General features: G+C 51.7%; 1 protein-coding gene across 1 annotated transcript; it reads left to right on the top strand.

Annotated features, from left to right (window-relative positions):
* On the top strand, positions 1 to 27567 carry lama1 (laminin, alpha 1). Its single transcript, XM_047024267.1, has 63 exons — positions 1 to 272; positions 737 to 1859; positions 5564 to 5737; positions 5984 to 6096; positions 8415 to 8657; positions 9135 to 9314; positions 9477 to 9566; positions 9963 to 10080; positions 10234 to 10412; positions 10789 to 10894; positions 11011 to 11168; positions 11377 to 11517; positions 11702 to 11869; positions 12267 to 12368; positions 12551 to 12765; positions 12949 to 13060; positions 13212 to 13322; positions 13979 to 14106; positions 14268 to 14354; positions 14452 to 14663; positions 14987 to 15093; positions 15186 to 15366; positions 15464 to 15600; positions 15729 to 15962; positions 16078 to 16221; positions 16562 to 16741; positions 16825 to 17010; positions 17198 to 17325; positions 17437 to 17557; positions 17664 to 17804; positions 17977 to 18095; positions 18223 to 18312; positions 18431 to 18624; positions 18710 to 18852; positions 18951 to 19049; positions 19215 to 19326; positions 19419 to 19575; positions 19660 to 19870; positions 20020 to 20136; positions 20351 to 20514; positions 20620 to 20758; positions 20921 to 21023; positions 21145 to 21444; positions 21610 to 21764; positions 21854 to 21997; positions 22104 to 22237; positions 22333 to 22480; positions 22586 to 22710; positions 22845 to 22995; positions 23095 to 23239; positions 23325 to 23466; positions 23563 to 23677; positions 23926 to 24093; positions 24378 to 24529; positions 24639 to 24824; positions 24942 to 25125; positions 25228 to 25334; positions 25578 to 25767; positions 25870 to 26022; positions 26173 to 26326; positions 26458 to 26591; positions 26740 to 26956; positions 27104 to 27567. Exons 2-63 carry the CDS (start codon positions 1799 to 1801, stop codon positions 27262 to 27264), a joined length of 9270 nt encoding a protein of 3089 aa, XP_046880223.1. The 5' UTR covers positions 1 to 272; positions 737 to 1798; the 3' UTR covers positions 27265 to 27567.
* Positions 27568 to 27614: the final 47 nt, after the last annotated feature.

Consider the following 27614-nt stretch of genomic DNA (forward strand, 5'->3'; position numbering starts at 1 on the left):
CCCCCCCCCCCCCCCCCCGCTCTGATATTTGTCTCCACATCTCCTTCTAGCCACTCAGCACCTGCTGCACAGTCTTCAGTTAGCCAAGGTGACCCGGTTAGAAACCTGCAGTTGAGGTGGTTCCCAGGTGCTGAGGTAGCCCTGCCTATGGCTGGAATAGCCTTACAAAGACCCTCAGCCCACTAGCTTGTCCTCTTGGTCCGATGTCAGACCCCAGAGTTGGAAAGTCTACGCTTCAGTCTTTTGAAGACTAAGGAGAGGAGGGAAAGGAGGTAGGGAGAGGAGAGACAACCACAAAGGAAGAGACAGAGAGAAGGTAGGGAGAGGAGAGACAACCACAGAGGAAGAGACAGAGAGACTCCATCTTCTAATTGTCTGATTCAGGAGAGGATGGTGTGGGGAAGGGGCGGGGCCAGGAGTTATTGGAGGGATTTCATGTCCCTGGAGATACCAACACCTCACACACACAGACACACACACAAACACAAACATGTAAACACCCCAACAAGCCAAAACATGTCAACAAAAACACTCACATATACAGCTGACACACATAAAAACAGACTCAGACAGCACTCCAAATCTAAATGATTGCCCTTGTTAGTAGCTTATTCAGGTTTAGCATGTGTAAATGTTTGTTTGTGAGGCAAGTAACAAGTGTAGAGTTCCTATGAGCTCTGGTATGTCTGTAGGTATGTTTGCAGCAGAATGGCTCATGGAGTCTGTGTGTGTACAGACAGGGATCGAGTGGCTTGTGGAGATCAGGTCCGCAAGGCAGCAGTAAACCTCTCACACACACGCATCTCCTGTCATCAGCACATCCATCAGCACCTCCATCAACCCCTTCCCCCACCTTAACACTGGATGTGTTTGTAGGTATTTCCATCTCTCTCTTCTTTCTCATATTTTGAACCTTCCACCAGGTGGTGCTACAGATACATCCCATTTGAACCTGAGGCTCAGATTGTATTATTGTGCTGTGACCACTAGGTGGAGTCCTAGATCTGGACGTACTTTTGAGAAACATGGCCCAAGAGTGGACCCCTCTCCATCTTTCTCTCGTCCTTATTGGGTCCTGTTGTTAACCTGTAACCGGGGAAAACTCCTCTTCTCATTCATCTGTTCTCATTCTCCTCTTCATCCTCTTCATCCTACTCTTTGCCCAGCTTCCCCAGTGGACCCAGTTCTTCAGATGTATTCTTTCTTTCTTTTTGTCAGTCCTTTATTTCTGCCTTGTTTAGAGTATTGTTTAGCTACTTATTGCTACTTGTTCTAAGATATTACTGCCCCACTGTTACCAACTTTTTTTGCCGTTTAGACTCCACCGCTTCACTTAAGGTCAGCTGAAAATTAAAACTGGTGGAAATGCCAACAAACCTAATTCTTTAAATACTAATTATATAGATGTAGTCTAATGTTCACCTAAACAAAACTATACAATATTACCTCTTGAAATGTGTTCAATAACTTTGACGGAGTTGACCGGACTAAATTACGGTTTTCGCATCACTGCAAGTCTGGTCACGCACCCCCGCGTCTCCAGGGATGGTGCGGTCCGCTGGAGACTTCAGCGGGACAGCATAAAAAAAGGGGTAGAGACAAAAGTTAGAGTTGAATGAATGAGAGAAGGGAGAGGGGAGAACAGAGAAAGTGCTGGACGCAGACTGGTTGTTGACTTGCAAAAAAATAAAAAGACTTCGGCAGGACTTCAGCTAAAGTTGATTGATTTATATTTGCAGTAGCCTAGATAGCCTACCGCAGGATCGGAGCAGAAGCCGTGATCTCCACGCTGAGAGAGATGCGGGTACTCTGCGTGATCGCGATGCTGTGGACAGCTACTGTGGAGTGCCAGAAGAGAGGTGAGCTGGAAATAATACAGTTCCTCCCGACTCTGCACTTTCTGTCTATCTGTTCCCTCTCCACGAGGACGCAACTATACCAACGGCTGTTTGCTAGATAGTAAATGCACCTGTGTTGAAGACAATGATAGGCTACATTAAATATGGTGCATTATTTAATTTAATTATTATACAGATTATTTGGTTTAAGTTGAATATTGTGGTTGAGTGAAGTTCTGTAATATGCTAGCCTGGGCTCTTACCGCTCATGACTTATTATCTATTCAGTTTAATGTATGAAAAGCATCGATAGGCAACGTTTATACTTGTGCTTGTTGAACAAATAGCCTACTTTATTTCTGTTGCTAAAAGAAACAGTTAAAAGTGTTTTGTTTTTTAAAATGGGAAATAAAGTCAGAAACTGCTTATTACACCCCTAATATCATAGTGAGTGGACTCAGGTTATTTTAAATCGGTTTCTTTGTAAATCCTTCATTAGTTTTGTCACTTTAGCAGCCTTCATTCCTAACGGTCTTTACTTAAGAGGTTCCCACGAGAGGAATTCCAACCCATTGTAATGCTGATGAATGACAAAGTCGCCGCCTCCCCCCGGATTCTAGGTCCCGCACAGTCATGCTAACGGGCTAGGGCCCTCCGGCAACGGGCTCAGACAGGCCTATAGCCATGACAATCTAGCGGTGATCAGGGACAGGTTGAAATGTTGATTGTGTCGGTGCAGACTGAGTGCATTTCTCCTTGACTTCTCAATTTCTATGGTACAGTCTACTAAAAAATATAAAATAAAATATTGAATTTGGCCTAGCACAACCTAGCCCAGCATGGCCTATCCAAGCCCTGTTTACCCTGGGCAAACCTGGCCTAGCTGTGTGTGTGCAGGTCCAGTTCTTCCAGCACTTCCAGGGTGGTCCCCCAGGCTTCACACCAGACAGACCCTTCACAGCTGCCCACTCTGCCCATCTCCAGGACCAGTAAGGTCTGCCCCCATCTGTTTGCGGGGCCATTAGAGCTGTCCATGGTAACACCTGGGGGACTCTAGGGCCACAGCGGGTTATGACACCCAGGCTAGATTATTCATACAATCCCGAACGATGTGTCACCATCAACTCTGTCTAGTGTGAGTGTGTGTGTTTGAGGGTGGCCTGGAGTTCTGTGATAATGACAGAGAAGAGATGAGTTTGGCTGGAGGCCATGTCAGTCTGAGAGAGGAGGAGGAGGAGAGCAGTAAAAATCGGATTAGTTTAAACTTGTAGCCACGACTACAAACTACACCTTATGAGCCTCTGAGCTGACGGGATCTGAACCGTCCTGGCTGGGCTTCCAGACATCCTGGACGTCCTGTGAGTCTCCCGACCTGCAGCTCCATTCAGACTGGTGGTATCCTTCCCCACACAGGCATCACATAGCAGGGTTCCTGCTAATGAGAAACAGCCCAGTGTTTGGAGTTGTACCTCACACTGCTCTGGTCAATGTTATCTCTGGATGCCGCAGCAGAGATCAGTGGGATGGGATCAGGCGTTATCTGGACCATCTGGCCTTCAGTCAGTCATGAGATGGGGGGTTTGGGGCGGGGTTGGGTGTGGGGGGTTCTAGAACAGAGAAGGTGTGTGGGGTTCTAGAACAGAGAAGGTGTGGGCGGTTCTAGAACAGAGAAGCTTAACCCAGCACTGGTTCTAGAACAAAGCTTCATATCTCCTGTATTGTTACTCTTGCTCCAATCACACCATGTCTCAGAGAAGATCCCCACTGAACTGATAGAATCTGATCATTTATAATCTCTGTTGACACGTCCTTAGGCCTGCCACTGTCTTGCATCCACATGCACACACACACACACACACAATATAACTTTGAAGTTTAAGGCTACTTCTATTTGTCTCCATAAAGAAAGTCATTAAGCAGCTAGTATGTTTTAGCTCAGCAAACACACTGAGGTGTTCTGCACCTCTCCCTGGTCTCAACTCCTTGTCCCAGCTCTCTGTTTAGCACTGAATAGATATGACTGAATTAGTCTCTGTGTGTTCTGGCCTTGAGTGACCAAACCCCCCCAGACTATTTTCTCAGACCTCATTCCTGGCCTGGCTTCTAGGTGTTAATCATTAAGACTCCAGTAACACATAATATCAGGCAGCAAGGCAAGATAAGCACTTTAACCTGTCTGTGTAACTTTCAGATAATACTGAGTATGCTTTGTAATTAAGTGTGTGTTTGTTTTGGTGTTATGTTGTGTGTGATTTTTTTTTTTAAACACTGTTTTGGAGAAATATTTTTTCTAAATTTCAAAACTTTTTGTTTTGAAACAAACAAACAACAAAACACCAAAAGTTTCCAGTTTTTCAGAAACATTTTCTTAGAATGTTTTTTTTCAACCTTGTGAAAGGGGGGACAGGAGAAAAGATAAGCCTAAAACAGAGTAAAGCAGAGCAGAGTACAGAAGAGTAGAGTACATTTCAATGATGAAAACCTTTTTTTTCGAAAATGTATTTTCAACCTTTGAAAACCTTTTTGGGCAAACATATTTTTACAACCTTTCAAAACGTTTTTTCAAAACCTTTTCACACAAAAGTTTCTAGTTTATACAAAACTGTTATCAAAAATATTTTTATTTTTGCCTTCTGCCTTGCTTCCACATTCTGCTAGATCTGACATGTACATAAATGATTCCATATGTGACAGCATGATACTGTTTATTTAAAACAATAATTGTGCTTTGAATAATTTCAAATGTCAAAACTGCTTGTTCTAGTTTCACTGACGAGAGCTTTTTGATATATTAAATCCTCAGGGTTTTTTTGCCCTTGATAACTACCTTCTGTATAAATATCATTAATCTACGTCATTTTTGGCACAGAGAACAACCCTTATTCTGTGGGCCACCAAATGAAGACAGACCCCTAGGACCCAGTACACTTGTGGTGTCAAACAAGTCTAGGACTGGAAACAATCCAGTGCAGGAATTGAACCAGGTTAATTTAGCCTTTAATGTTCCTTGTCATTAGTCCAAAAACTCCTTACCTAAGCATGTGTGGCTGTGGGGCTTTTGTGGCCCCTCAGGAATGCATGTGAGGGAACAGTGGAGGGATTAAAGATAAACAGAGGTATTGGATTATATTACAGCTTTAAAATCAGGACTGGGATTAACATTCAGTGACCCTGAGGCTCTGCTCTCCTGGGAATGACTAGATCCCTGAGGTATAGGAGGAGACATTTACGTCTTGGTGATGTTTGAGTAAGGATGGATTATTTTTTTTATTTTTTTGGGGGGGGGGGGGTTTGGGCCAGTTTTTTTTTTCTTGGATGAAGACTGTTATTATGGATGGAGTTATAACCTCTTGCAGTTTTAATAAGGGCCAGTCAGACTGGGGGTCTGGGAGGAGAAGCAGGAATGCAAAGCAGTACTTAAGAAAGGCTGGGACTGTGTGTGTGGTTGTGTGTGTGTGTGTGTGCATATGTGTGGATGTTTGTGTAGCAGTCTTTGTCTATTGTCCCACACCTGGTCATTTCAGTGCAATGGTGCATGTAAATAACGGAGCATGTGGGGGGCAGTGTGTGTGTGTGTGTTTGGAGAGAAGGTTGTGCCTGAGATTTACAAGAAATTAGGTTAGGTTGTGTGTGTGAGAGAGGCAGATAGCGATCTCTGGACTGTGACAGTTACCATATCATATTACCTTCGGTGTCCTCTCCCTCCCCCCCCCCTCCTCCCCCAGGCCTCTTCCCGGCTATCCTGACCAACCTGGCCAGTAACGCTGACATCCGCACCAACGCCACGTGTGGAGACCCGGAGCCGGAGATGTACTGCAAGCTGGTGGAGCACGTCCCGGGACGACCCATACGCAACCCACAATGCCGCGTCTGCAATGCCAACAGCAGCAACCCCAAAGGTAGGACAAACACACACACAGGACCCAGTGTCATCCTAGTCATTTGAACTTTTCCCTTCAAGAGAGCTGGAGATAATTCAGCCCAGCAGTAGCAGTGCGTTTGTGTGTGTGCGCGTTCTCAGACAGATGAGTCAGCTGTCTAACGCCAACATGCCTGTCTATGGCTGCAGGCCTGGAGGGCTAACATACTCCAGCTGTAAAGCATCACTCACACGTCGCTAACCATGTCTATCCTCTCCATCACAGAGCAGCATCCAATCACCAATGCCATCGATGGAACCAACAGATGGTGGCAGAGCCCCAGCATAAAGAACGGACGACAGTTCCACTGGGTTACGATCACTCTGGACCTGAGACAGGTAGGAGTCTCTTTCTGTCACACACTCACACACACACACACACACGTGGGACGACTGTCCCAAACAGGCCTGAGACAGCTAAACCACACACGCATAAGCACACATACACACTTGGTGTCTCGCCTGTTGCCTGACCACTGAACCAGTTGAATCTAGGTTGCCGTGGTGTGGCATGGTCCGTCGTTTTGCTGCAGGCAGCAGATGAGTCAGGCCTTTTGTCTTGTGGAGGAAGGAGAGGGGGGAGGACAACACAATGAATAGAATGGGGACTAAGAGGGCAGGGGGGCAGGGGAAGGAGAGGTTGAAGAGGGAGGAGGATGAGGTCCCCACAGGGGGGGGTGGGTGGGGGGCAGGAAAACATTGGATGGGAGACAACAGGAACGAGAGAAAGGGGAACAGAGCAAAGACAGAGAGACAGATAGAGGTAGCGTGAGTGTGTGTAAGAGAGAGGGGGTGGAGGTGCTGGAGATCTCCGTGAAGGACAGTGTCAGCCAACACAGCTGAGTAGACTAGGACTGTTTGGACAGCAGACGCTATGTGTAAGTGTTTGTGTGTGTTTGTGGTGTGTGTAAGTGTGTGTGTGTGTGTTTGTGGTGTGTCTGTGTAAGTGTTTGTGTGTTTGTGGTGTGTATTTGTGTGTGTGAGAGAGAGAGGGAGAGAGAGCTTTGCTTCCTGGGGGGCCCAGGATGGAGAGCCAAATGGTGTCTCTCCTGTTTGGTTAGTAAGTTCCTGGTAATGGGATGAAGACACTGTGGAAGTGGGGGGGTAGGACTGTCTCTGAGATATTGGTTAAAGGGTCTCTCTGGGGGTCTCTGGTCTCTCTCTTTCTTTTTCTAGTCTCTCTTGGTCCCTTTCTCTGGTATCTCTATGCTGTATTATTTTTAATCTGTGCCATCTTCAATAGTAAGTATGCATACTTTAATATACAGACATATCAGATGAGAAATGTATGTCTCCAAATGTTTCAACATTTGATATAAGTTTATACAAAAGGTTTACTAGGCTATGTCAAGCACACCTTCCAATTTCCTCAGAAATTGTACCCTCTAGAGTTCTCTGATATATTTGTGTCTCTCTACTCTCTCTCTTCTCCTTTCCGTCCTTCAGCGCTTGATATACGTACACAAGGACCTACATCAGAGTAGTTGTTTCCTGTCCCCAAGCAACTGAATCACCTCTAATTACACCATAACTGGATGAAAGTGAACCAGTGGCTGGGGGCTAGGAGCTGGAAAACCACTCTGCTCTCTCTGATATCTCTGTTAGCTTTAATCTGACTTCTCTGTCTACCCTCAACCTCACTCATCAACTGTCCTGGGGAGACATGGAGGAAACAGAGAAGAGAGGATAGATATTTGTCTCTGTGATGATAACAGTGTGTGTCCTCTCTGCTGTAGCTAGGCTGCAGGTAAACAAGCATCCAAATAGTTCTCACTCTTTTTTCTTAATTTCTCCCTCTCTTTCTCTCTCAAACACACACACACACACACACAGTTTTAAGATTGCAGGAAACATCCTTGTAATAATTTTCAACAAGATCAATCATAATGTACATTCCTGAGGTCCCCTCTGTCTGTGAGTGTTGGGAAGCGGGTCTGAGAGGGGTGATCCCTGGTGATCTACTGTGTGAATGTTAAGCAGCAGTCCTCCAGGGGGAGGGGGGCAAAGCAAGGACTCGATTGGTTATTTGGTCGGGATAGGGTGAGGGAGGGAGAGTACTGGTGGCTGAAGGGTTAGAGGGAGATGGGGGGGGGGGGGGGGTGGCAGCGCTGGATGAAAGGGGGTTTGTTTGGTGTGTTTGTAGAAACAGGATTTACAAAGTAGCTGGCTCAGCTAGGCTAGGCCTCCCACCCCTGGAGAGAGAAGAGAGTGTGTGTCAGTGTGTGAGTGTGTGTCAGTGTGTGAGTGTGTGTCAGTATGTGAGTGTGTGTCTGTGTGAGTGTGTGTGTGTGTGTCCGTGTGTGTGTGTGTGGGGGGGGGGTCACAGTCCAGAAAGGCCTTGTACACTTTTTGACTATATGTCATGTGACAGTTAGTACGGTCATACATTAACAGAGCCACGTGTGTGTGTGTGTTAGTGTGTTGGTGTGTGTGTGTGTGTTGGTGTGTGTGTTTTTGGGGGTCAGAGTGAGCTAAACCTGATTATAATGAGACCTTGTAGCTCCACAGTAACACAACGATCTCTCTTCTCTATCAGCTAGCCTTGCTCCTACACACACTGTCTCTACTCTGGGCAGTCAAAATACAGTGTGTGCTGTGTTGATGTGTGTGTATGGGTGTGTATTTCAGCTTCTATGTGTGTGTGTGTGTGTCTCCAGATCTTCCAGGTAGCCTATGTGATCATCAAGGCAGCTAACTCACCCCGTTCTGGTAACTGGATTCTGGAACGTTCTCTAGACGGCGTGGAGTTCACACCCTGGCAGTACTACGCCATCAGCGACACAGAGTGTCTGACTCACTACAACATCACGCCACGCCTGGGCCCGCCCACCTACAAGAGAGACGATGAGGTCATCTGTACGTCCTACTACTCCCGCCTGGTACCCCTGGAGCATGGAGAGGTAGGTCACCATGGAGACAGTGGGCAGTGGGGTTCTGCTGAGGTCATCATTATGGACATGTAATATTACATGTACAGGGGAGTCAGGTGGCTGAGCGGTTAGGGAATTGGGGCTAGTAATCAGAAGGTTGCTGGTTTGATTCCCGGCTCAGCAAATGACATTGTGTCCTTGGGCAAGGCACTTCACCTTACTTGCATCGGGGGAATGTCCCTGTACTTACTGTAAGTCGCTCTGGATAAGAGTGTCTGCTAAATTACTAAATATAAATGTAAATTACACATATTATATTATAACCGGTCTTTTAATTTTCATAAATGACTCTTCTCTACTCTTAATTTCCTTGCCTCCTCTTTCTGTTATTTTCTACTCTGTTGCTGCTCTCCTCCTCCGCCTCCTCCACCTCCTCCTCCACCTCCACCTCCTCCTCCACCTCCTGCTCTCCTTACCTCCACCTCCTGCTCTCTCCTCCTCTCCCAGATCCACACCTCCCTGATCAACGGCCGCCCCAGTGCTGATGACCTCACTCCTAAGCTGCTGGACTTCACCTCCGCCCGCTACATCAGGCTCCGCCTCCAGAGGATACGCACGCTCAATGCCGACCTCATGACCCTCAGTCACCGGGACCCCAAGGAGCTGGACCCCATCGTCACACGCCGGGTACGCACACGGGCACAGCCAGGGACAGGATCTGACCACAGCCAGGGACAGGATCTGACCACAGCCAGGGACAGGATCTGATCATAGTTGTCTAAACTGCAAGATATTTTCCGCAGAATGTGTACTAACGTGTGTGTTTGGGCTGTACTTGTGTGTCTCCAGTACTACTACTCTATCAAGGACATCTCTGTGGGAGGGATGTGCATCTGCTACGGCCACGCCCAGAGCTGCCCCCTGGACCCCGTCACCAAGGTAACCAGGGCTGCCCCCCGCCCCGCCTGCCCAAAAACACACAGGAGCTGTCAATCATCTTTTGTTCCCCACTCAGAGTGGAACACTAAATCAATGTCTGTGGGAAGGAGCTGGGGGTGTCAAACACACACGCACACACACACACAGACAGACACACACACAAAAACAGACACCAACGCACACTGTTCATGGGGTCACCTCTAGTTCACTCTTGTTAAGTGATTTAGTTGTTGTTGAACTGTTTTTGAAGGTTCTATCGGCATGACCAGGTTGTTAGTTGTGGGTACTGCCAGAGAGTGCCAGCTCATTCAAGGGGCTGTCACATTAACACACTCACATACATACTCATTCAACATCATGTGTAACTCCTCCCCTCTCTGTGTCTCGTCCAATCAGAAGTTACAGTGTGAGTGTGAGCATAACACTTGTGGCGAGAGCTGCAACGAGTGTTGCCCTGGATACCACCAGGAACCGTGGCAACCTGGAACCCGCTCTTTTGGGACCACGTGTGAAAGTGAGTCGCCCCGCATACCCCCTCCCCCCCCCCCCCCCCCCCCACACACACACACACATACACAGCCCTCCTCCCCGCAAGGGACCCTGGACATGATATCATTCCTAAGGCTTGTTCAGTTTCTAACCCCTCTCCACCCCCTCCCTCCCCCAGAGTGTAACTGCCACGGCAAGGCAGAGGACTGCTACTATAACCAGACGGTGGCTGAGCGCGGTTGGAGCATCAACATGCAGGGTCGTCTGCAAGGGGGGGGCGTGTGCATCTCCTGCACCCAGAACACCACAGGTGTCAACTGTGAGACCTGTGCTGACAGGTTCTACCGACCTCTCTCGGTAAAACACCTCCCCCTTCATCCTCCTTCCTCCCACCCTCCTTCCCCCCCTTCCTTCCTCCTCTCTATACCCCACTCTCCCTCCCTCCCCCCTTCCTTCCTCCTCTTCTTTCTCCCTCCCTTCCTCCTCTCTCTACCCCTCCCTGCCTCTCTTCCCCCCCCCCCCCCCCGCCCAGACCCCACACAGCTTTTGTCCTCCACTCCTCACTGTCTCACATTATTAGTCCAATAAAACGTGTGTGTGTGGCCCTAGTTACTTACACAGCCCAGACAGGCCATTGTAAGGGTCTCTGTACAGGTGTGTCAGCAGACAGTATGAGTTCTACAGCTGTGGAATGTGTATCTCCCTGTGTGTGTGTGTGTGTGTGTGTGTGTAGGTGTCTCCCTACGACGAGGAGCCCTGTGAGCAGTGTGACTGTGACATGCAAGGCTCCCAGTCTGCAGTCTGTATCAGAGACGGGGAGCACGCCAAGCCAGACCAAGGTCAACCTGCCAACACACACACATCTCTTATCACTCTCCCTTTGTTTCTTTCTCTATCTGTCTCATATTTAAACTAGACGTGTTGAGCTCATGTGTGTGTGTGTGTGTGTGTGCAGGTCTGCCGGTGGGACAGTGTGTGTGTAAGGAGGGCTTTGCCGGCCGGCGATGTGACCGCTGTGCGTTTGGATACAGAGATTTCCCCCTGTGCTCTCGCTGTGACTGCAGCCTGGACGGCAGCCTCAACATCGACCCCTGCAGCCCCTGCATCTGCAAGGTACCACCTGACTCTCTGTCTGGGTGTGTAGGGATGTGCATGTGTGTGTGCGTACAAACTACAAAAGGGATATCTGTGTATGTATATGCATGTAGGCATTTGTGTACAGTATGTTTATATTCTGGAAAGCCTGACACACACACACACACAGTATGAGCTCTGTGTTCCCTTCTTGACTGTGTTGTGTGTGTGTGTGTGTGTGTTCCAGGAGAACGTGATGGGGGCCCATTGTGACCTGTGTAAGCAGGGCTTCTTCAACCTGCAGGGCAGCAACCCTGAGGGCTGCACTGAGTGCTTCTGCTTTGGTGTGTCTGGAGTCTGTGAGAGCTCCCCCTGGTCTACCTCTCAGGTAACACACACACACACACTCACAGAAATACAGCACACACACACACACACTCACAGAAATACAGCGCACATACACACTCACAGAAATACAGCACACACACACACACACACACACTCTCACAGAAATACAGCACACACACATACACTACATATAAATACATACACAAACTCTGCTGGGTTTTCAGGTGGTGGTATCCAACGGTTGGCTCCTCCCTTCAGCTCACACTTCCTCAGTCTACACTACCCCCATCGCCGACGACAACAACCTCATCGTCCCCGGCAACACCACGTCTGGTCCTGCCAACCCCTACACCTCCACCTGGGCAGCGCCAGACTCCTTCCTGGGGAACAGAGTAGGTCCCTCTCTCCTCCTCTCTCTCTCCACCTCTCTCGGTTCTTCTATCTCTCCTCTTCGCATTTCCTCTTGCTTACCTCTCTTTTCTTGTCTCTTTCTCTAAACCCCTCTTTTTCCTTGTCTTTCCCTCTCTCTGTCCTCTATCTCGCTCTCTTTCTGTCTCTCTGACTCTCTCCTCCTCTTCTCCCCTGTTTCCACTGTCTCTTATCTCTCTCCCAGGGTGTCAGTAATTAATATAGAGTGTATTAATCTCTGTATTAACAAGCATCATCTCCTTGTTAGCCTCTGGAGATCAGAGCTGCTACAGTATCCAATTATAATAACCAATTATATTAACCAATCATCTCTGACATGGCCCTCATTCTCCCCACGTCCCCCCCCCATACGCTCTCCAGCTGGCGTCTTACGGAGGCTATTTGAACTACAGCGTCGCTTACGACATCTCCATTGAGAACGAGGACAAGACTCTGCCATCGCACTTTGACCTGATCATAGAGGTATGCCCTGACCCTAACCTCAGAGGTCACCAGCAGGAACTCCACCTCTCTGTTCCAGCCAGGCAGCCTGCTGATTCTAACCCGTGTGTGTGTGTGTGTGTGCGTGTGTGTGTGTATACCTGGTTGTGTGTGTGTGTGTCTACCTGGTTGTGTGTGTGTCTACCTGGTTGTGTGTGTCCCAGGGGAATGGGAGGAGGCTGCGCCAAACCCCACCCCAACAGGTCTTCCTCACGCCCCTACGCGAGCAGCGCGTTGCCGTGGAGATGGTTCCGGAGGGGTTTGTGGACCTGGTGTCGGGGAGGCAGATCCAGAGGGACGAGGTGATGACGGTTCTGGCCGACCTGGCCGGGTTCCGGATCCGAGCCCATCTCAACGCCTCAGCACAGGGTGCCATACGGTAAGACACAGGGCTGTAGTCTCCTCCAGGGTGAGTCTCTATAGGCTGCTGTAGTCTCCTCTCCTCCAGGATGGGTCTCTATAGGCTGCTGTATTCTCCTCTCCTTCAGGATGGGTCTTCATAAGCTACAATAGTGTCCTCTCTTCTCCCAACCCTGCCCCTTTCCCTTTCTGTCTCCTCCAGGCTCAGTTCTGTGTCTCTGGACATGGCGGACCCCAACGCTGCAAACCCGGTTCTGGCCCGGCCCGTAGAGCAGTGTGAATGTCCCTGGGGCTACGCAGGCACTTCCTGTGAGGTAAGCACCCAGGTCACATGACTGAGGAGAGAGTGTTTTAGCTCTAGCACAGAATCTGCCTTTGAAACACGGCTTGTTGCAGCGAAGTGTTAACAGAGCTGTGTTTTTCCTGTGTGTGTGTGTGTGTGTGTGTGTGTTTTTCTCCCTGCAGGACTGCATCCCAGGGTTCTACCGCGTGGATGGAATCCTGTTTGGAGGGAACTGCCTCCCGTGTGAGTGCAACGAACACGCCTCCCACTGTGACATCAGCGGCACCTGCCTGGTGAGCGTCCCTACACTGAGCCCTAGGAAAAGAAGTCCAGGCTTTGTGGTATATGGGTTGGAGGGGAAGCTGTTTGTCTGTGAACCTGTCAGGAGCAGGGTTGGAGATTAGACCTACTGGAGTGTAGCTATCCAGGAGCAGGGTTGGAGAGGAGACCTACTGGAGTGTAGCTATCTAGGAGCAGGGTTGGAGAGGAAACCTACTGGAGGGTAGCTATCTAGGAGCAGGGTTGGAGAGGAAACCTACTGGAGGGTAGCTATCTAGGAGCAGGGTTGGAGAGGAAACCTAATCGAGGGTAGCTATCCAGGAGCAGGGTGGGAGAGGAGACCAGACAGCCTGTGTATGTAGTGTGTATCCTCTGCTCCATGTTATGACAGGAGAGGTCAGAGGTCATAGAAAGTTGAGGTCTATGTTCTACATGGTCCTCTCTACATGTTCCTATATGGTTATGGTATGACTGCTACTGAAGAGGAAGCTTCTGCTTACAGACCGAGTCAGGGGCCAAACATACAAAACGTCTGTTTGTGGAACAGGATCTTCCTACCACATTCCTGGAAATGTTCTAGACCTTTATCGTTGCCATGGAGAGTGCCCTGCAGTGTAACGGCATGTGTGTGTTTGCTCACTTTGACTCTGTCTCCTTAAATTTTCTCCAGGACTGTACCCACAATACCACAGGGCCCCACTGCGACCAATGCCAGGCTGGTTACTATGGCGATGCCACAGAGGGTACCCCCGAGGACTGCCAGAGATGTGCCTGCCCGCTCACTGTCGACTCCAACAAGTACGGCTGCTGCCACAAGCTTTTTTGTAGTTTTGTTCATTAGGAACATAAGCTGTCCCTCTGACAGAGAATGACTGCAGTGATTCGGGAAGCTGTGTTGGTTAGCCAGCTGATCCCAGGTCTGAGTGATGTCCTCACGGTGTGTCTGTGTCCTATGACAGTTTCAGTCCCACCTGTGTGCTGGAGGAGCCTGGGAAGGCGTCATGTGACCAGTGTCAGCTAGGATACACAGGAACCAACTGCGAAAGGTGAGAATACTAATCGATCCTGACCCAGCTGCCTCCCCTTCCTGTCTGTACTTCCTGCTCTTACCCTGACCTCTGAACTCCCCTTCCCTGCCCTCAGGTGTGCCAACGGTTACCACGGCGACCCCACGGTTCCTGGCCAAGTGTGTGAGGTGTGCGACTGTAACGGCAACGTGGACCGGCGGGAGGCTGGCCATTGTGACAGTGTCACGGGGGCGTGTCTGAAGTGCGTTGGACACACCAGCGGGCGCCAGTGTGAGAGCTGCCAGGGCGGTTACTATGGAGATGCCATCACTGCCAAGAACTGCCAACGTAAGAGTTGTTGTGGCCTTGGAAGATTTCAAACAGAGAATGTTGAGGCGATAAATCTGTGTCTGGTCTACACGGTTGAGGGTTGCCTACCCTCAAGACTAATACTCAAACTTGACAAAATACTGGTTTGGGTAAAAAACGACCTTGTGTGAGTGATGCCATGGTAATAGATGACATGACATCTGTCAAGATCTGACCAGATCTTCTGCATGTGACCCCTGACCTCTGCAGACTGTAGTTAGTGACCTCCGATCAGCGTCACCCATCTTGGCGAGTGTGTGTGTGTGTTTGATGACCTCTTGTCTCTTTCCCATCTCTTCCAGCCTGTGGCTGCCATGGAAACGGCTCGTATTCTGGGATGTGTGATCAGGAGACGGGGCGGTGCAGCTGTCGGGCCAACGTAGACAGGAACAAGTGTGATCACTGTCAGGTAGGAGGCGGAGCCAAGGTGGAAACACCAGGGAGAAAGGAGGAGGAGGAGGGAACCTGGAGTAACACTGTTGTCTTGGTTTCTGTTGCTAGGATGGTTTCCATGGCCTGCTGAGTGGGCAAGGCTGTGTGGCCTGTAACTGCAGCCAATCAGCCTCTCTCTCCCAGTCATGTGATGAGGAGGGACGCTGCCAGTGCATCGGGGGCGTGGCCGGGGACAAGTGTGAGCACTGTCACCACGGTTACTACAACTACCAAGACAACGGCTGCACCAGTAAGATCACGCAACCAGTCACCCCAATCAATGGTGTTTTTTACACTGAACCAAAGTAATGAAAACATGATTGTCCCCCTCTGTCCCTCTCCCTCAGAGTGTGACTGTACCCACACCCATGGCAGCTGTCACCGGGACACGGGGGAGTGTATCTGCCCCCCCCACACTGAGGGGGAGAAGTGTGAGAGGTGTGAGGAGGGCTACTGGGGTCACGACCCCGTCTCAGGATGCAAGGTACCACCCTGGGACACTTTCTGTCATCTGTCACTCTCTCTCTGTCGATAAGGACACACACCTTTTCTCTGTCTCGTCAGTCTGGGCCTGTTGTCTCAACGATGTCCACCTTTCTGCTTCCTGTCTAGTCATGTGACTGCAGCGAGACTGGTAGCTCCTCCCTCCAGTGTGACGTCACCGGCGGTCACTGCCTGTGCAGGGCGGAGTTCTCTGGCAGGAAGTGTGACCGCTGTGCCAAGGGCCACCGGGACTACCCACAATGCAAGGCGTGTAACTGCAATGTGAACGGCACCCAGGAGGAGTTCTGTGATGCTGAGCTGGGAGTGTGTGACTGTCAGGAGACCGGGGCCTGCCTCTGCAAGGTGTGTGTGTGTGTGTGTGTGTGTGTGTGTGTGTGTGTGTGTGGAAGAGACAGAAAGTGGTGGAGAAAGAGCAGTTGTATTCAAACCCCCTTCCCCTCCCCTCTGTGTCCTGCAGGTCAACGTGGGCGGAGCAGGTTGTGATGAATGTGTTTCGGGTACATTTGGTTTGTCAGGGGACAACCCTGCGGGGTGCAGCCCCTGCTACTGCTCCGGGGTCTCCCCCGTCTGCGAGGAGCTGGGAGGGATGGTCAGGACGCCGGTACGTACACACTCCCACCTTCACCCTCCGTGTCCTCGTTAGAACACTGAGGGAGGCTGAGTGGAGCTCGTTAGTTTGCTCTTAATTGGTCGCCATGAGGATGGCGGAGGGGGCGACGCCTAAACAGATGCTGCCTCGTCCTCTCAAATGGAGGACCATCTGTCTGGGCCACCAAGCTGCTGCCTCCTGCCCGCCGTGCCAGGTTCAGGGACGGAGAAGGAGAGAGAGGGTGGAGCGAAAGATGGGGAGAGTAAAGAGAGAAAGAGGGAGAGAGAGAGATAGAAAGAAACTTAAGAATCAAACTATGGTATTTATGTGAAATGTGTGTGTGTGTGTTTAGATTACCCTGGGGGAGGATCCAGAGCTGTTGAGGCTGGTTAGTCAGTCTCAGCTGCAGGGTGCAGTGGAGGGAGTCTACCAGCAGGGGGAAGACATGCTGCTGGACACCAGGGAGATACACACACACACGCTGACTGGACCTTACTACTGGAGGCTTCCCTCACAATACCAAGGAAACAAGGTACACACTCACACACACAGTCACTCATTCACACACACACACACACACACACACTCATAGTTGATCCCTGTCCTGCTCTCCAGCTACTGTCGTATGGCGGGAGGCTGTCGTACTCTGTGGCGTTCTACGCCGAGGATGGGAAAGGACTAGCCAATCATGAGCCACAGGTTCTAATAAGGGGAGGACACCTGAGGAAGTTGGTCATCTACACTGATCTGGTCGCCCCCGACAACGGGGTCAGAATGCGCCAAGATGTCCCCCTCACTGAGGTACTTATAGCAGCACTGCATGTCATTTCAAAAACACCCTTGGTCATCACAGTTGTTTAAGATCAAATTAAGTCTCTAGTTTTTGATGTCACAACAAGTGCTAGTTAAAACGGAATTCTCAGGTCCTGTGTTAGTGACAGTGGCAGTCTGTTGAGTGAATGCATGTGTGTGTGTTTGTGTCCTACAGCACCAGTGGAAGTATTTCAACTCGGTCTCAGAGAAGGCTGTGAGTCATGTTGACTTCCTGTCTGTGCTCAGCAAAGTAGAGTACGTTATCATCAAGGCTTCCTACGGAACAGGGATGCAGCAGAGCAGGTCAGAACACACACCCACGCATACACACACGCACCCACGCATACACACACACACACACCCACGCATACACACACAGGCATGCACACGTGACCTACCTGTGTGTTTCTGTAGGATTGCCAACATCACCATGGAAACGGCATTGGATGTGGAGGACAGTTCTGAAGAAGGGGATGTGGCCAGTCTGATAGAGAGCTGTGAATGTCCTGCTGGCTACGCTGGACTGTCCTGCCAGGTACACACACACATCCACACACACACTCGCACACACACACACACACTGTATCCTATACTGTATCGCTCAGTGATAGCCCCTCCCCCTGTGTTGTGATGTCCAATAGGAGTGTGCTCCAGGGTACTACCGCCAGCCCGTGTCAGAGCTGGATCTGAGAGGATCCAGGAGGCCCCTCATGCAGCACTGTGTGCCCTGTCGCTGTAGCAACCACAGCCTGGCCTGCCACACAGACACTGGGGAATGCCTGGTAACACACACACACACACACACACATACACACACACACACACACACATGCACACACAGGGATGCTCACACACTTACCCAAGCATACACTCAGCCGTAAGCTGTCATACACACACGTTCATCATCTGTTTTAGTTAGTGTTATATGGTGGGTTTGTTTGTTTCGTCTCTCAGGGCTGCCAGCACCACACTGCCGGGGGGCATTGTGATGTGTGCGCCCCAGGGTACTATGGCCAGGTGAGGGGTTCAGTCAGTGACTGCTCCCTTTGTGCCTGCCCCCTGAAGGAGAACAGGTACACCTCCACCTCTGTTAATTCTGCTCTCTTAGTCGAACAGATTTGAAACCTTCATATAGGATAGCAGTGATAGAGGAAGTGATATGCTATCATGATTTATGTGGGTGTGTCTGTATGTGTGTAGTTTCAGTCCAACATGTGCTCTGGAGGGCCTGCTTGGAGACTTCCGTTGTGACGCCTGTCAGCCTGGCTATGAGGGACGCTACTGCGAGAGGTGACACACTCTACCCAGCACACCCTTCTCTACACACACTCCAAACACAACACACACTCTGTCAAACCCTCACACACACAGTCTCCGACTGACCAGAGCTCTCTCTCCCCCCACACAGGTGTGCGATGGGTTACTATGGTAACCCCTCGCTGGCGGGCGGGCGTTGTCAGGCCTGTCAGTGCAGCGAGTCGGGGTCGCTCCACGACGCGTGCGACGCCCTGACTGGCCAGTGTGAGTGCAGGCCAGGGGTCAGAGGTCATCTGTGTGATCAGTGTCAGGAGAGACACGTCCTGGAAGGAGACGCGTGTGTCTGTGAGTGTACCCTGATCTCCACACACACACACACACTCATAATCAACACAGCAATCTGGAGGTCCTAACCTGCCTGTTTTCCCAGCATGTGCTGATCAGTGTACGGGTGTGCTGCTGGACGACCTGGAGGAAGTGGAGCGCTCCTTCCTGTCTGTCAACCTGACCGGGGTCATCCTGGCCCCCTACAGGGTCCTGGTCTCCCTTGAGAACGACACCAGAGACGTCCTGGTGAGACAACACACACACACACCACGTTCTTCCACGCCAGACCTGAACTCACACCAATGTGCTGAGCCACACTCTCAAACTCCTCCTCTCTCCACCAGTCTCTGCTGTCCGGGGAGAAGAGTCCAGACTATCATCTGGACCAAGCTGAGGCCCAGCTTGAAGACCTCAGCAGGACCATAAACACCCTCCTAAAGCAGGTAGGCCTCCCTCAATAACATGACGACAACAAGTTAGCCTGCTGCTCACAGCAGACACACTGCATGTCTGTATGTTAGAGGACTGGTACCCCAGAGGAGGGCTCTGTGATCCAGCCTCTGTTTGATTGGCGGCTGGTCTCAAACCCCCATCTTCTGATTGGCCAGGCCACTCGTCTGTCAGGTGATGTCGAGGAAGTGGACCGGTTCATCTTCAGTCGCCTTACCCAGGGTACACTACTCCTGGAGAACATCGACAACAGTCACACCAGCATTCAGGGTAGGTCAACAACGATAACAAGAATAAAAACATCATCATCGTGTGTTTATGCTGCCAACCGCTGAACACTGTTCTAATCCTGATTGGTCCAGCCCTGGCAAAGGAGGCGGGGCATTTGAATAGAACAGGGGAGGTGGAGCTTGACGAGGCCAATCGCAGGCGTCTTCTGGGAGAGGCGGCGGCCATGTTGGAAAGCATCAGGAAGGTGGACCTCACTCCCAGCAGCACCCTTGTTGCTAAGGAACAAAGGTCAGGCTCAGACCACATCTCTTTCAAACCTCTTGTGCTCGTACCAGTCACCAGTCAATAAATCTGATGAGTTCTGCCAAGCAGGGATGCTGAGGCTCTGCTCCAGGTGGTGCAGCGGGACCTCCAGGACCAGCAGGGGGCGCTGAAGAACCGGAGCCAGGCCGTGGCCTCCTCCCTGTCCCTCCACTCAGAGCAGCTAGAGGGCGCCAGCGCTCTGCTCACCAGCGCCAGCCAGCAGATCAACCTCACACACACTCTTCTAGAGCGCATACCCACCCTGCAGGCCCTCCACCAGGTCAGGATACACACTCTACGCATCACTTAGTACAATAAGAAGAAGAACAATAATATCTCTCATATCTAACTGAATGACTCGTAATTAATTACACTATGTATATGTGTGTGTGTTTGTGCGTGTGTCCATGTGTGTGTGTGTGCGTGAAGGACCTCCAGCAGAACGTGAGCAGACAGAACCAGATGTTAGAGCAGCAGCTGGAGCAGATGCAGGAGACCCTGGCCGAGGCTGTGGACCTGGTCCAGGACACCACCAACATCACCTATGTAAGACTGCACACACACGACACACAAAGACACACAGGAGTCATACGTGACATATACCCCTTGTGTGTGCGATGCATGTACAAACCTCCCAAGCTTTTCAAATAGGAATATTTTGAGCCCAACACAAATTGACTTAATAGAAATAAAACACACCTCAAACCAGCTGACTACAGTGAGTGTTCTGACAGGGCGTGTTTGTTTTGTGTTCCGGCAGCAGCTGGAGGTGTCGAGGGAGCAGGTGGAGCAGTGCCGGCCCTTGCTGAGGAAGCATGTGGACAGCCTGGTGATGGACCTGAGGAGCAGAGATGCTCTGGAGCTGGTCTACCGGGCAGAAGACCACGCCCAAGACCTCAGCAAGCAGGCTGCTGGGCTGCACAGGTCGTGTATGAGGATGTGTGTGTGTGTCTTGAGCCAGTGTCTTTAGTGTGTGTACGTGTGTGGGTTTCTGAAGCTGACGTGGTGTGTGTGTGTGTGTGTGTCCAGGCTGCTGGCGGAGGTGCGTAACTCCTCCCTGAATGCCACCAGTGCCGCCCAGGCGAACAGCAACATCAGAACAGACGTCCAGGCAGCGCGGGACCAGGCCCTGAGCGCTCATGCTGCCAGTGACCACGCCCTCAACATGGTACCATCACCACTCCACCAACTCCACACCGTCACCTTATAGATCTACTTCATGGCTTCCTTTAGCATACAGAGATACATCAGCTTCTTTCCAGGTCCATGCACCCCCGTTTGATCAAAACAACTCGTCCATTAAACACTTGCCGTTCTGTCTGTGTTTTAGACGATCCAATCAGAGCCATTACTGACTGAGCAGGGGGCGGAGACAGTTCAGCGCAGCACCGCCGTCCTGAAGGAAAGTCTGGCTCTGAACCACACTGCTGAAGGTGAGTCTGACACACACACACACACACACACACTGCTGAGGGTCAGTCAGACAGACAGACAGACACACCTAAACTGGAAACACCAAGGTGAAGTTGGTAGTTGTGTATTTCTCTCTTTCAGGTCTTGTGGTCAACATAACCGCCGCCTCATCCAGACTGGCCGTGGTGAAAGAGAGCGTTCGTAACGCCTCTCGGCTCCTCCCTGGCCACTCCGCCCTGCTCGTCAGCCTGGTCAACGGGACCAGCGAGGTGGTGCAGGAGGCCAAGCAGCAGGTCGTGGTGGCCGGGGCCAGCCTGCAGAGGGCGCTGGAGAGGCTGGAGCTGCTGAGGGAGAGGCTGGAGGAGTCTGGGGCGGCCGTGGCCCAGGCTAACACCTCCGTCACAGCCACCAACACTCTGGTGTCTGACTCACACAGCACAGGTGGGTCTGGAGCGACCACACAGGGGGGAGGAGGGGTGTGTGTGCCCACATGTCAAGGCAAACGCTCGGATGAGTCTGTGTGCCTGAGGCAGTGTTCGCTCTGAGGGGAGTGAGAGGCGAGTTGTTGTTGTGGTTCCTGACGTCATCTCTGCCGTGCGTCTCCAGCGAGCGCTGCCGAGCAGAAGATCCAGGAGGCGGAGTCTCGGACAGAGCGGCTCATGGAGCGACTCAAGCCGCTAAGGATGCTGGGAGAAAACCTGGGGCGCAACCTGTCGGACATCAGAGAGATGATCAACCAGGCTCGCAAGCAGGCGGCTTCTGTGAGTACACACGCGCGCACGCACGCGCACACACACGCACACACACGCAGTCTCCTAGTCTCTAACCCCCTGGTGTGTGTGTTCCTCAGATCAAGGTGGCCGTGCAGGCCGACAGGGACTGTGTGAGAGCGTACAGACCAGAGGTCTCCTCCAGCAACTACAACAGTCTGACCCTCACGCTGAAGACCACACAGCCTGACAGCCTGCTCTTCTACATGGGCTCCCCTGCCACTGTGAGAATCACACACACACACACACACAAACACAAACACACACACACACACAAACCCACTCTTACACAAACTTAACTTTTTCTTCTGTGTTTCCTGTGTGTGTCAGGTGGATTACCTGGCTTTAGAGATGCATGCTGGGAAGGTGGCATTGCTGTGGAACACGGGCTCAGGCCACGCCCGCCTGGAACACCCTGACATCACCATCAACGACAACAGCTGGCATCGGATCAACGTCACACGGTATGATACAGTAGAGTGCAGGAGTAGAGCATAGTAGATCAAATATACGTCATGGTTCTGACAGGTGTGTGCTCTGTCACTATGGTCCATCCTAGGTTTGGTCGTCATGGCAGCCTGACAGTGCACAGGCTGGAGTCTGAGCCGTTACGGGTAGTGAAGGGCTCGTCACCGGGAGACGCTACTGTCATGGACGTCAACAACTCCACCCTCATCTACGTAGGAGGGCTGGGGGAGAGGATCATGGTGGGGAACTAACTTACTCTGGCCTAGCTCCTCCTACAGTCTAACTCCTCCCACCCCAACATAGCCCCTCCCCCTCTGACCCAGCTCCTCCTCTCTCTACTGTAGACTCCTCCAGAGCTGAAGCAGAGGTTCTTCCAGGGTTGCCTAGGCGACGCTGTCCTCAACGAGAGGAACATCGGCCTGTGGAACTATGCTGAGAGAGAGGGAGCCTGCAAGGGCTGCTTCATGAGGTACACACACACACACACGTACACCCTATTCGTCTCTCTCCTCCCAAACCCTCCCTCTCTAACATCATCCTTCTCTCCTCTTTTGCTCTCCCCTCTCCTCCCTCCTCTCCCCTCCTCCCTCCTCCATCCTCCAGCCCCCAGTCAGAGGAGACATCGTTCCACTTTGACGGCAGTGGGTACTCAGTGCTGGAGAAGCCTCTTCGCCCCACCGCCACCTTCATCGTCCTCCTCTTCAAAACCCTCTCTCCCAACGGCCTGCTGCTCTACCTGGCCTCCAACGGCACTGTGCGTACACACACACACACACACAGACACACACACACATTCACACACACACAAACACAGTGATGCACAGTGAGTGACGTGTGTGTTCCTGTGTTCCAGAGGGACTTCCTGTCCATCGAGCTTGTGGAGGGCAGGGTACGTCTGACCTTTGAACTAGGGTCAGGTCCTCTGCCTCTGACCTCTACGAGAGCCTACAACACTGGAGTCTGGTACAAGATCACCCTGCAGAGGAACAAGCGCAAAGGTGAACCCCTGTCCTCCCTTCACATCTCCTGGGTTACCTGTCTGGGATGTCACATTAACCCCTCCTCTCCCACCACGTCTCCTAGGTTACCTGTCAGTCATGGCTGCTGACAACTCGTCAGAGAAGGAGATCCTGGAGGGTGAGTCTCCAGGCTCCGCCTCCGACCTCAACCGTTCCGACCGTGACCCAATCTACATCGGGGGCCTGCCCATGTCTCGACCAATCAGGTACGCAGAGGACTGCGACGACAGGTGCTATTGGCTCAATCCGGGCTCAATCTTCATAATGCGTGTGGAACCGTCTCTGATGATGTCCTTCCCCAGGAGGCAGGTGGTGGCCCGCTCATATGTGGGCTGTATTAAGAACATGGAGATCGCCCGCTCCAACTTCGACCTGCTCCGAGACGCGTACGGCGTGAGGAAGGGCTGTGTGCTGGAGGTACCTGGGAGCACCTTCTCCCTCTCTGCACCTGCTTCCTTCCTCTCTGCCCATCCATCTAAAGACGCCATCCCTTCTTCTCTATCCATCCGTCTTCTATCTCTCTCCATCTAACCCTGCGCATTTGTTTGGTTTAGGTTTCACCTACTAACACATCTCTCTTTACGTGGCTCTTTACGTAGCACAAAATCAACTCAAGAAAAAAACAAAAAACATTTAGTTCAAATGTTTGTGTGCGTGTGTTCCAGCCTATCCGTAGTGTGTCGGTGTTGAGAGAGGGCTTTGTGGAGCTGGGTCCTGTCGCCCTCGGCCAGCAGGGGGAGCTGTTTCTGTCCTTCTCCACCAGGAACGACACTGGGGTTCTCCTGGCCGGCTTCAGCCGGGCGGCCACACGCCAGCGCAGACAGACACGCCAGGTAGATATACACCAGCCTAGATCTGACACACTGATATACTTTATAGATTTGGGGGTCAGATGGCTGAGCGGTTAGGGAATCGGGCTACTAATCAGAAGGTTGCCGGTTCAATTCCCGGAGGAGAAAAATGATGTTGTGTCCTTGGGCAAGGCACTTCACCCTACTTGCCTCGGGGGGAATGTCCCTGTACTTACTGTAAGTCGCTCTGGATAAGAGCGTCTGCTAGATGACAAAATGTAAATGTAAATTTGACGTAGATCCATGTGTGTGTGTGTGTACTGTAGCCCTTCCTAGCAGTGCAGCTGGTGTCGGGGAAGTTGGAGGTGCAGGTGTGCATCGTGGAGGGGGGCAGCGTCCACAAGACGGTGGTCAAACCCCGGACCGGAACGTTCTCCGACGGGCTAGAACACTCTCTCATCCTTCACAGGAACCGGAAGTGAGTGTCGCCATTGAGACTTTCCCCTTTGGGAGACCTGTCTGGGGGGTCCGAATAACAGACAGGCATGCAGGCTTGTCCTATCTTGAGTGGTGTGCGTGTCTTTCAGGACTCTGACCGTGCGGGTGGATGAGGATCATCAGGAGTCGATGCGTCTTTCTCAGTCGTCTGAGCGGGCCGTTCTGTCTCTGACGGCTGTGTTCCTGGGAGGCCTCCCTCCAGCAGAGGGCGACGCCGCCCTCAGAACCACTGCCTCCTTCCACGGCTGCCTCAGGAACCTCGCCCTCAACGCCGTGTAAGGAGCTCATGCAGTCTCCTGGCCTTTCTGGTCTACTCGCGTCTCGTGTGGTCAACCTGTGTGTTTCAGTGTGTGTATGTGTGAGGTTCTGACTGTGTGTGCTCTGTCCCCCAGGCTAGTGGACCTATCCAGGGCGGTCCGGTACCAGGGGGTGGACCTGGACAGCTGTCTGCTGGAGGAGAGGGCAGGCAGGATCCTCATACCCGACGACCCAGAGCCAGAACCCACCCCCGCCCCCGCCCTCCCCCCGCCCGCACCCCCCACAGGGCTCAGCACTCTCACACCAGGGCCCCTCACGGTAGGACACACACTCTCACACACTGTCACGCAGACACACACTCACATATACGCTGACACACTCACACGCTCTGTCTGATGATGGGTTGTCTTCTCACTGTAGTGCGCGTCGGAGGAGGAGCCTGGCGTGATGGGCGACGCCCACCACTTTGGTGTCTCCAGACACAGTCACATGGTTGTGAGCATCCATCCCAACCATGTCAGGAAGAGGTAACCATGGCGAACATTCAGTACTGAGAGCTATCCCATGGGGTTGCATTATTTCCTGTATGGGCCAGAGTGCTTCTTAACTGTTTGAATCTATTTTTCATTAGAAGGTTGTGCACTTCTGAGATTCAACAGAGATCATGTTACACACACACACACACACAGACAGTAACAAACACGCAATAGCTGGTCCACAGTACGTTTGTCAAAGCCCGGTCAAGTGACCTCCTCTCCTCTCTCCTCTAGTTTCTCTCTGAAGCTCTCAATGCGTACCTCTGTCCAGAGTGGTCTGCTCTACTACATGGCTCATGCTAATCAGATGGACTACGCCACTCTGCAGCTGCAGGGGGGGCACCTTGTCTTCACCTGCGACCTGGGCAAGGGCCCCGCCTCCGCCTCCCTCCCCTTGCTCGTCAACGACGGACACTGGCACACGGTGGGTAGCCCCAAGGCATGCTGGGATGTGACGGGCAGACGCAGCCCTCATCTATAATGAGAACGATGGTTAACCTGTGTGTGTGTGTGTGTGTGTGTGTAGGTGAAGACGGACTTTAACAAGAAGACTGCGGTGCTGAGTGTGGACGGGCAGTCTTCAGCACCGGTCCAGATCAGAGGGAACACTCTGGATGTACAGAACCAGCTGTACCTGGGAGGGCTCCCACACACCTACACCGCCAAGAAGATAGGAAACGTAGGTCACACACACAACCACACTCACGCCTACACCCACACAACCACACTCATACCTACACACCCACACACACGCTCAAACACTCGCATCCCCACGCACATTCTTTTACACAGCTAATGCTTATAGAGCTGTTGTTCTCTCTGTTCCCAGGTGACCCACAGTCTGGCGGGCTGTATTCAGTCAGTGATGCTGAACGGTGTGAAGCTCAATACCCAGAATCCCCTGGCCCACCATGGCTCCGCCCCCTGCTTCACACACGCCCAGATGGGCTCCTTCTTCAATGGGTCGGGCCACGCCGCCCTCAGTGAGTCCCTTCTCGAACTCCCCCTCCTCCACCTCCCCCTCCAGCTCCTCCTGTGTCCTCCTCTACATTAGATACACTCAGGAAGGTGAGCAGAGTGTGTGTGTGTCTCACCTAGTCTCCTCTGTCCGCAGTGCGTGACGGTTACAAGGTGGGCTCAGACGTGTCGGTGTCGCTGCAGTTCCGTACCTGGGCACCAGAGGGCGTGCTGCTGGGGGTGAGCAGTGCCAAGGTGGACGCCATCGGCCTGGAGATCACCAACGGACAGGTGGGCGGGTCCTTCTAGGAGGAGGCAGGGGGCGGGGGATCCCTCACGTCGCTCTGTGAACAGCGTCTTAACAGAAACAATGTTGAAATAACAGTGGCTTGTTCTTATGTTTATGTCTTCATGCCCTCCTCCCCCCCTCCCCCCTCAGGTGGTGTTCCACGTGAACAACGGAGCAGGTCGCGTGTCGGTGGCGTCTGGGCGTGGCTTCCGGCTGTGTGACGGTCTCTGGCACACCCTGCTGGCCAGGAAGACCAAGAACAGCCTGAGCCTGACCCTGGATGGGGTCACGACCCTGACCCAGAACCCCCACCCTCAGTCCACCTCCGCCGAGACCAACGACCCCGTTTACTTGGGGGGCTTCCCTGGTACGCACCCCCCCCCACACACCCCCCCCCCCCACACACTTTTGGTCACGTTCTGCAATTCATCACAGTCACATTCATTCTACTGTCTCTCTCTGTCCTCCTCCTGCCTCTCCCCCTCCTGCCCCTGCCCCCCCCCCCCCTCCTCAGTTGGTGTAAAGCAGAACTGTCTGACCACCAGAAGCTCATTCCGAGGATGCATGCGGAACGTTCATCTCATCAAGGGTCATGTGACCGACGAGCTGGACCTCAGTACCGCCTTCTCTCTGATGGGAGTCACCCCACACTCCTGTCCTGCTAGTGCTGCCTGACAACCATACCATAATATCAACATGACATCACCATACGAGCACTGTTATCATGGAAACCACAACCTTGCTGCAATGTGACCCAGTTACTGTACATCTAAACATGAACTCTGGTTGTTTTCACAATACCTCAGATCACAGAACTTGAATCCCAACATTAGATATCTGACCTTCGATATGAAATATGAAACAATGTTGTTTTAACTACCATGAATGTTTTAGTTTGTGAAAATCAAGTCTTTTTTTAAAAGTGATTAAGACAGTGATTCTGTATTTTTGTAATATTCTGACTTCCCCATATTGGACACCAGCAAAATGTAATGTTTGAATTTAATGTCACAGAGAATTCTTAT

The sequence above is a fragment of the Hypomesus transpacificus genome, chromosome 8, assembly GCF_021917145.1.
Source record: "Hypomesus transpacificus isolate Combined female chromosome 8, fHypTra1, whole genome shotgun sequence".
Lineage (NCBI taxonomy): Eukaryota > Metazoa > Chordata > Actinopteri > Osmeriformes > Osmeridae > Hypomesus > Hypomesus transpacificus.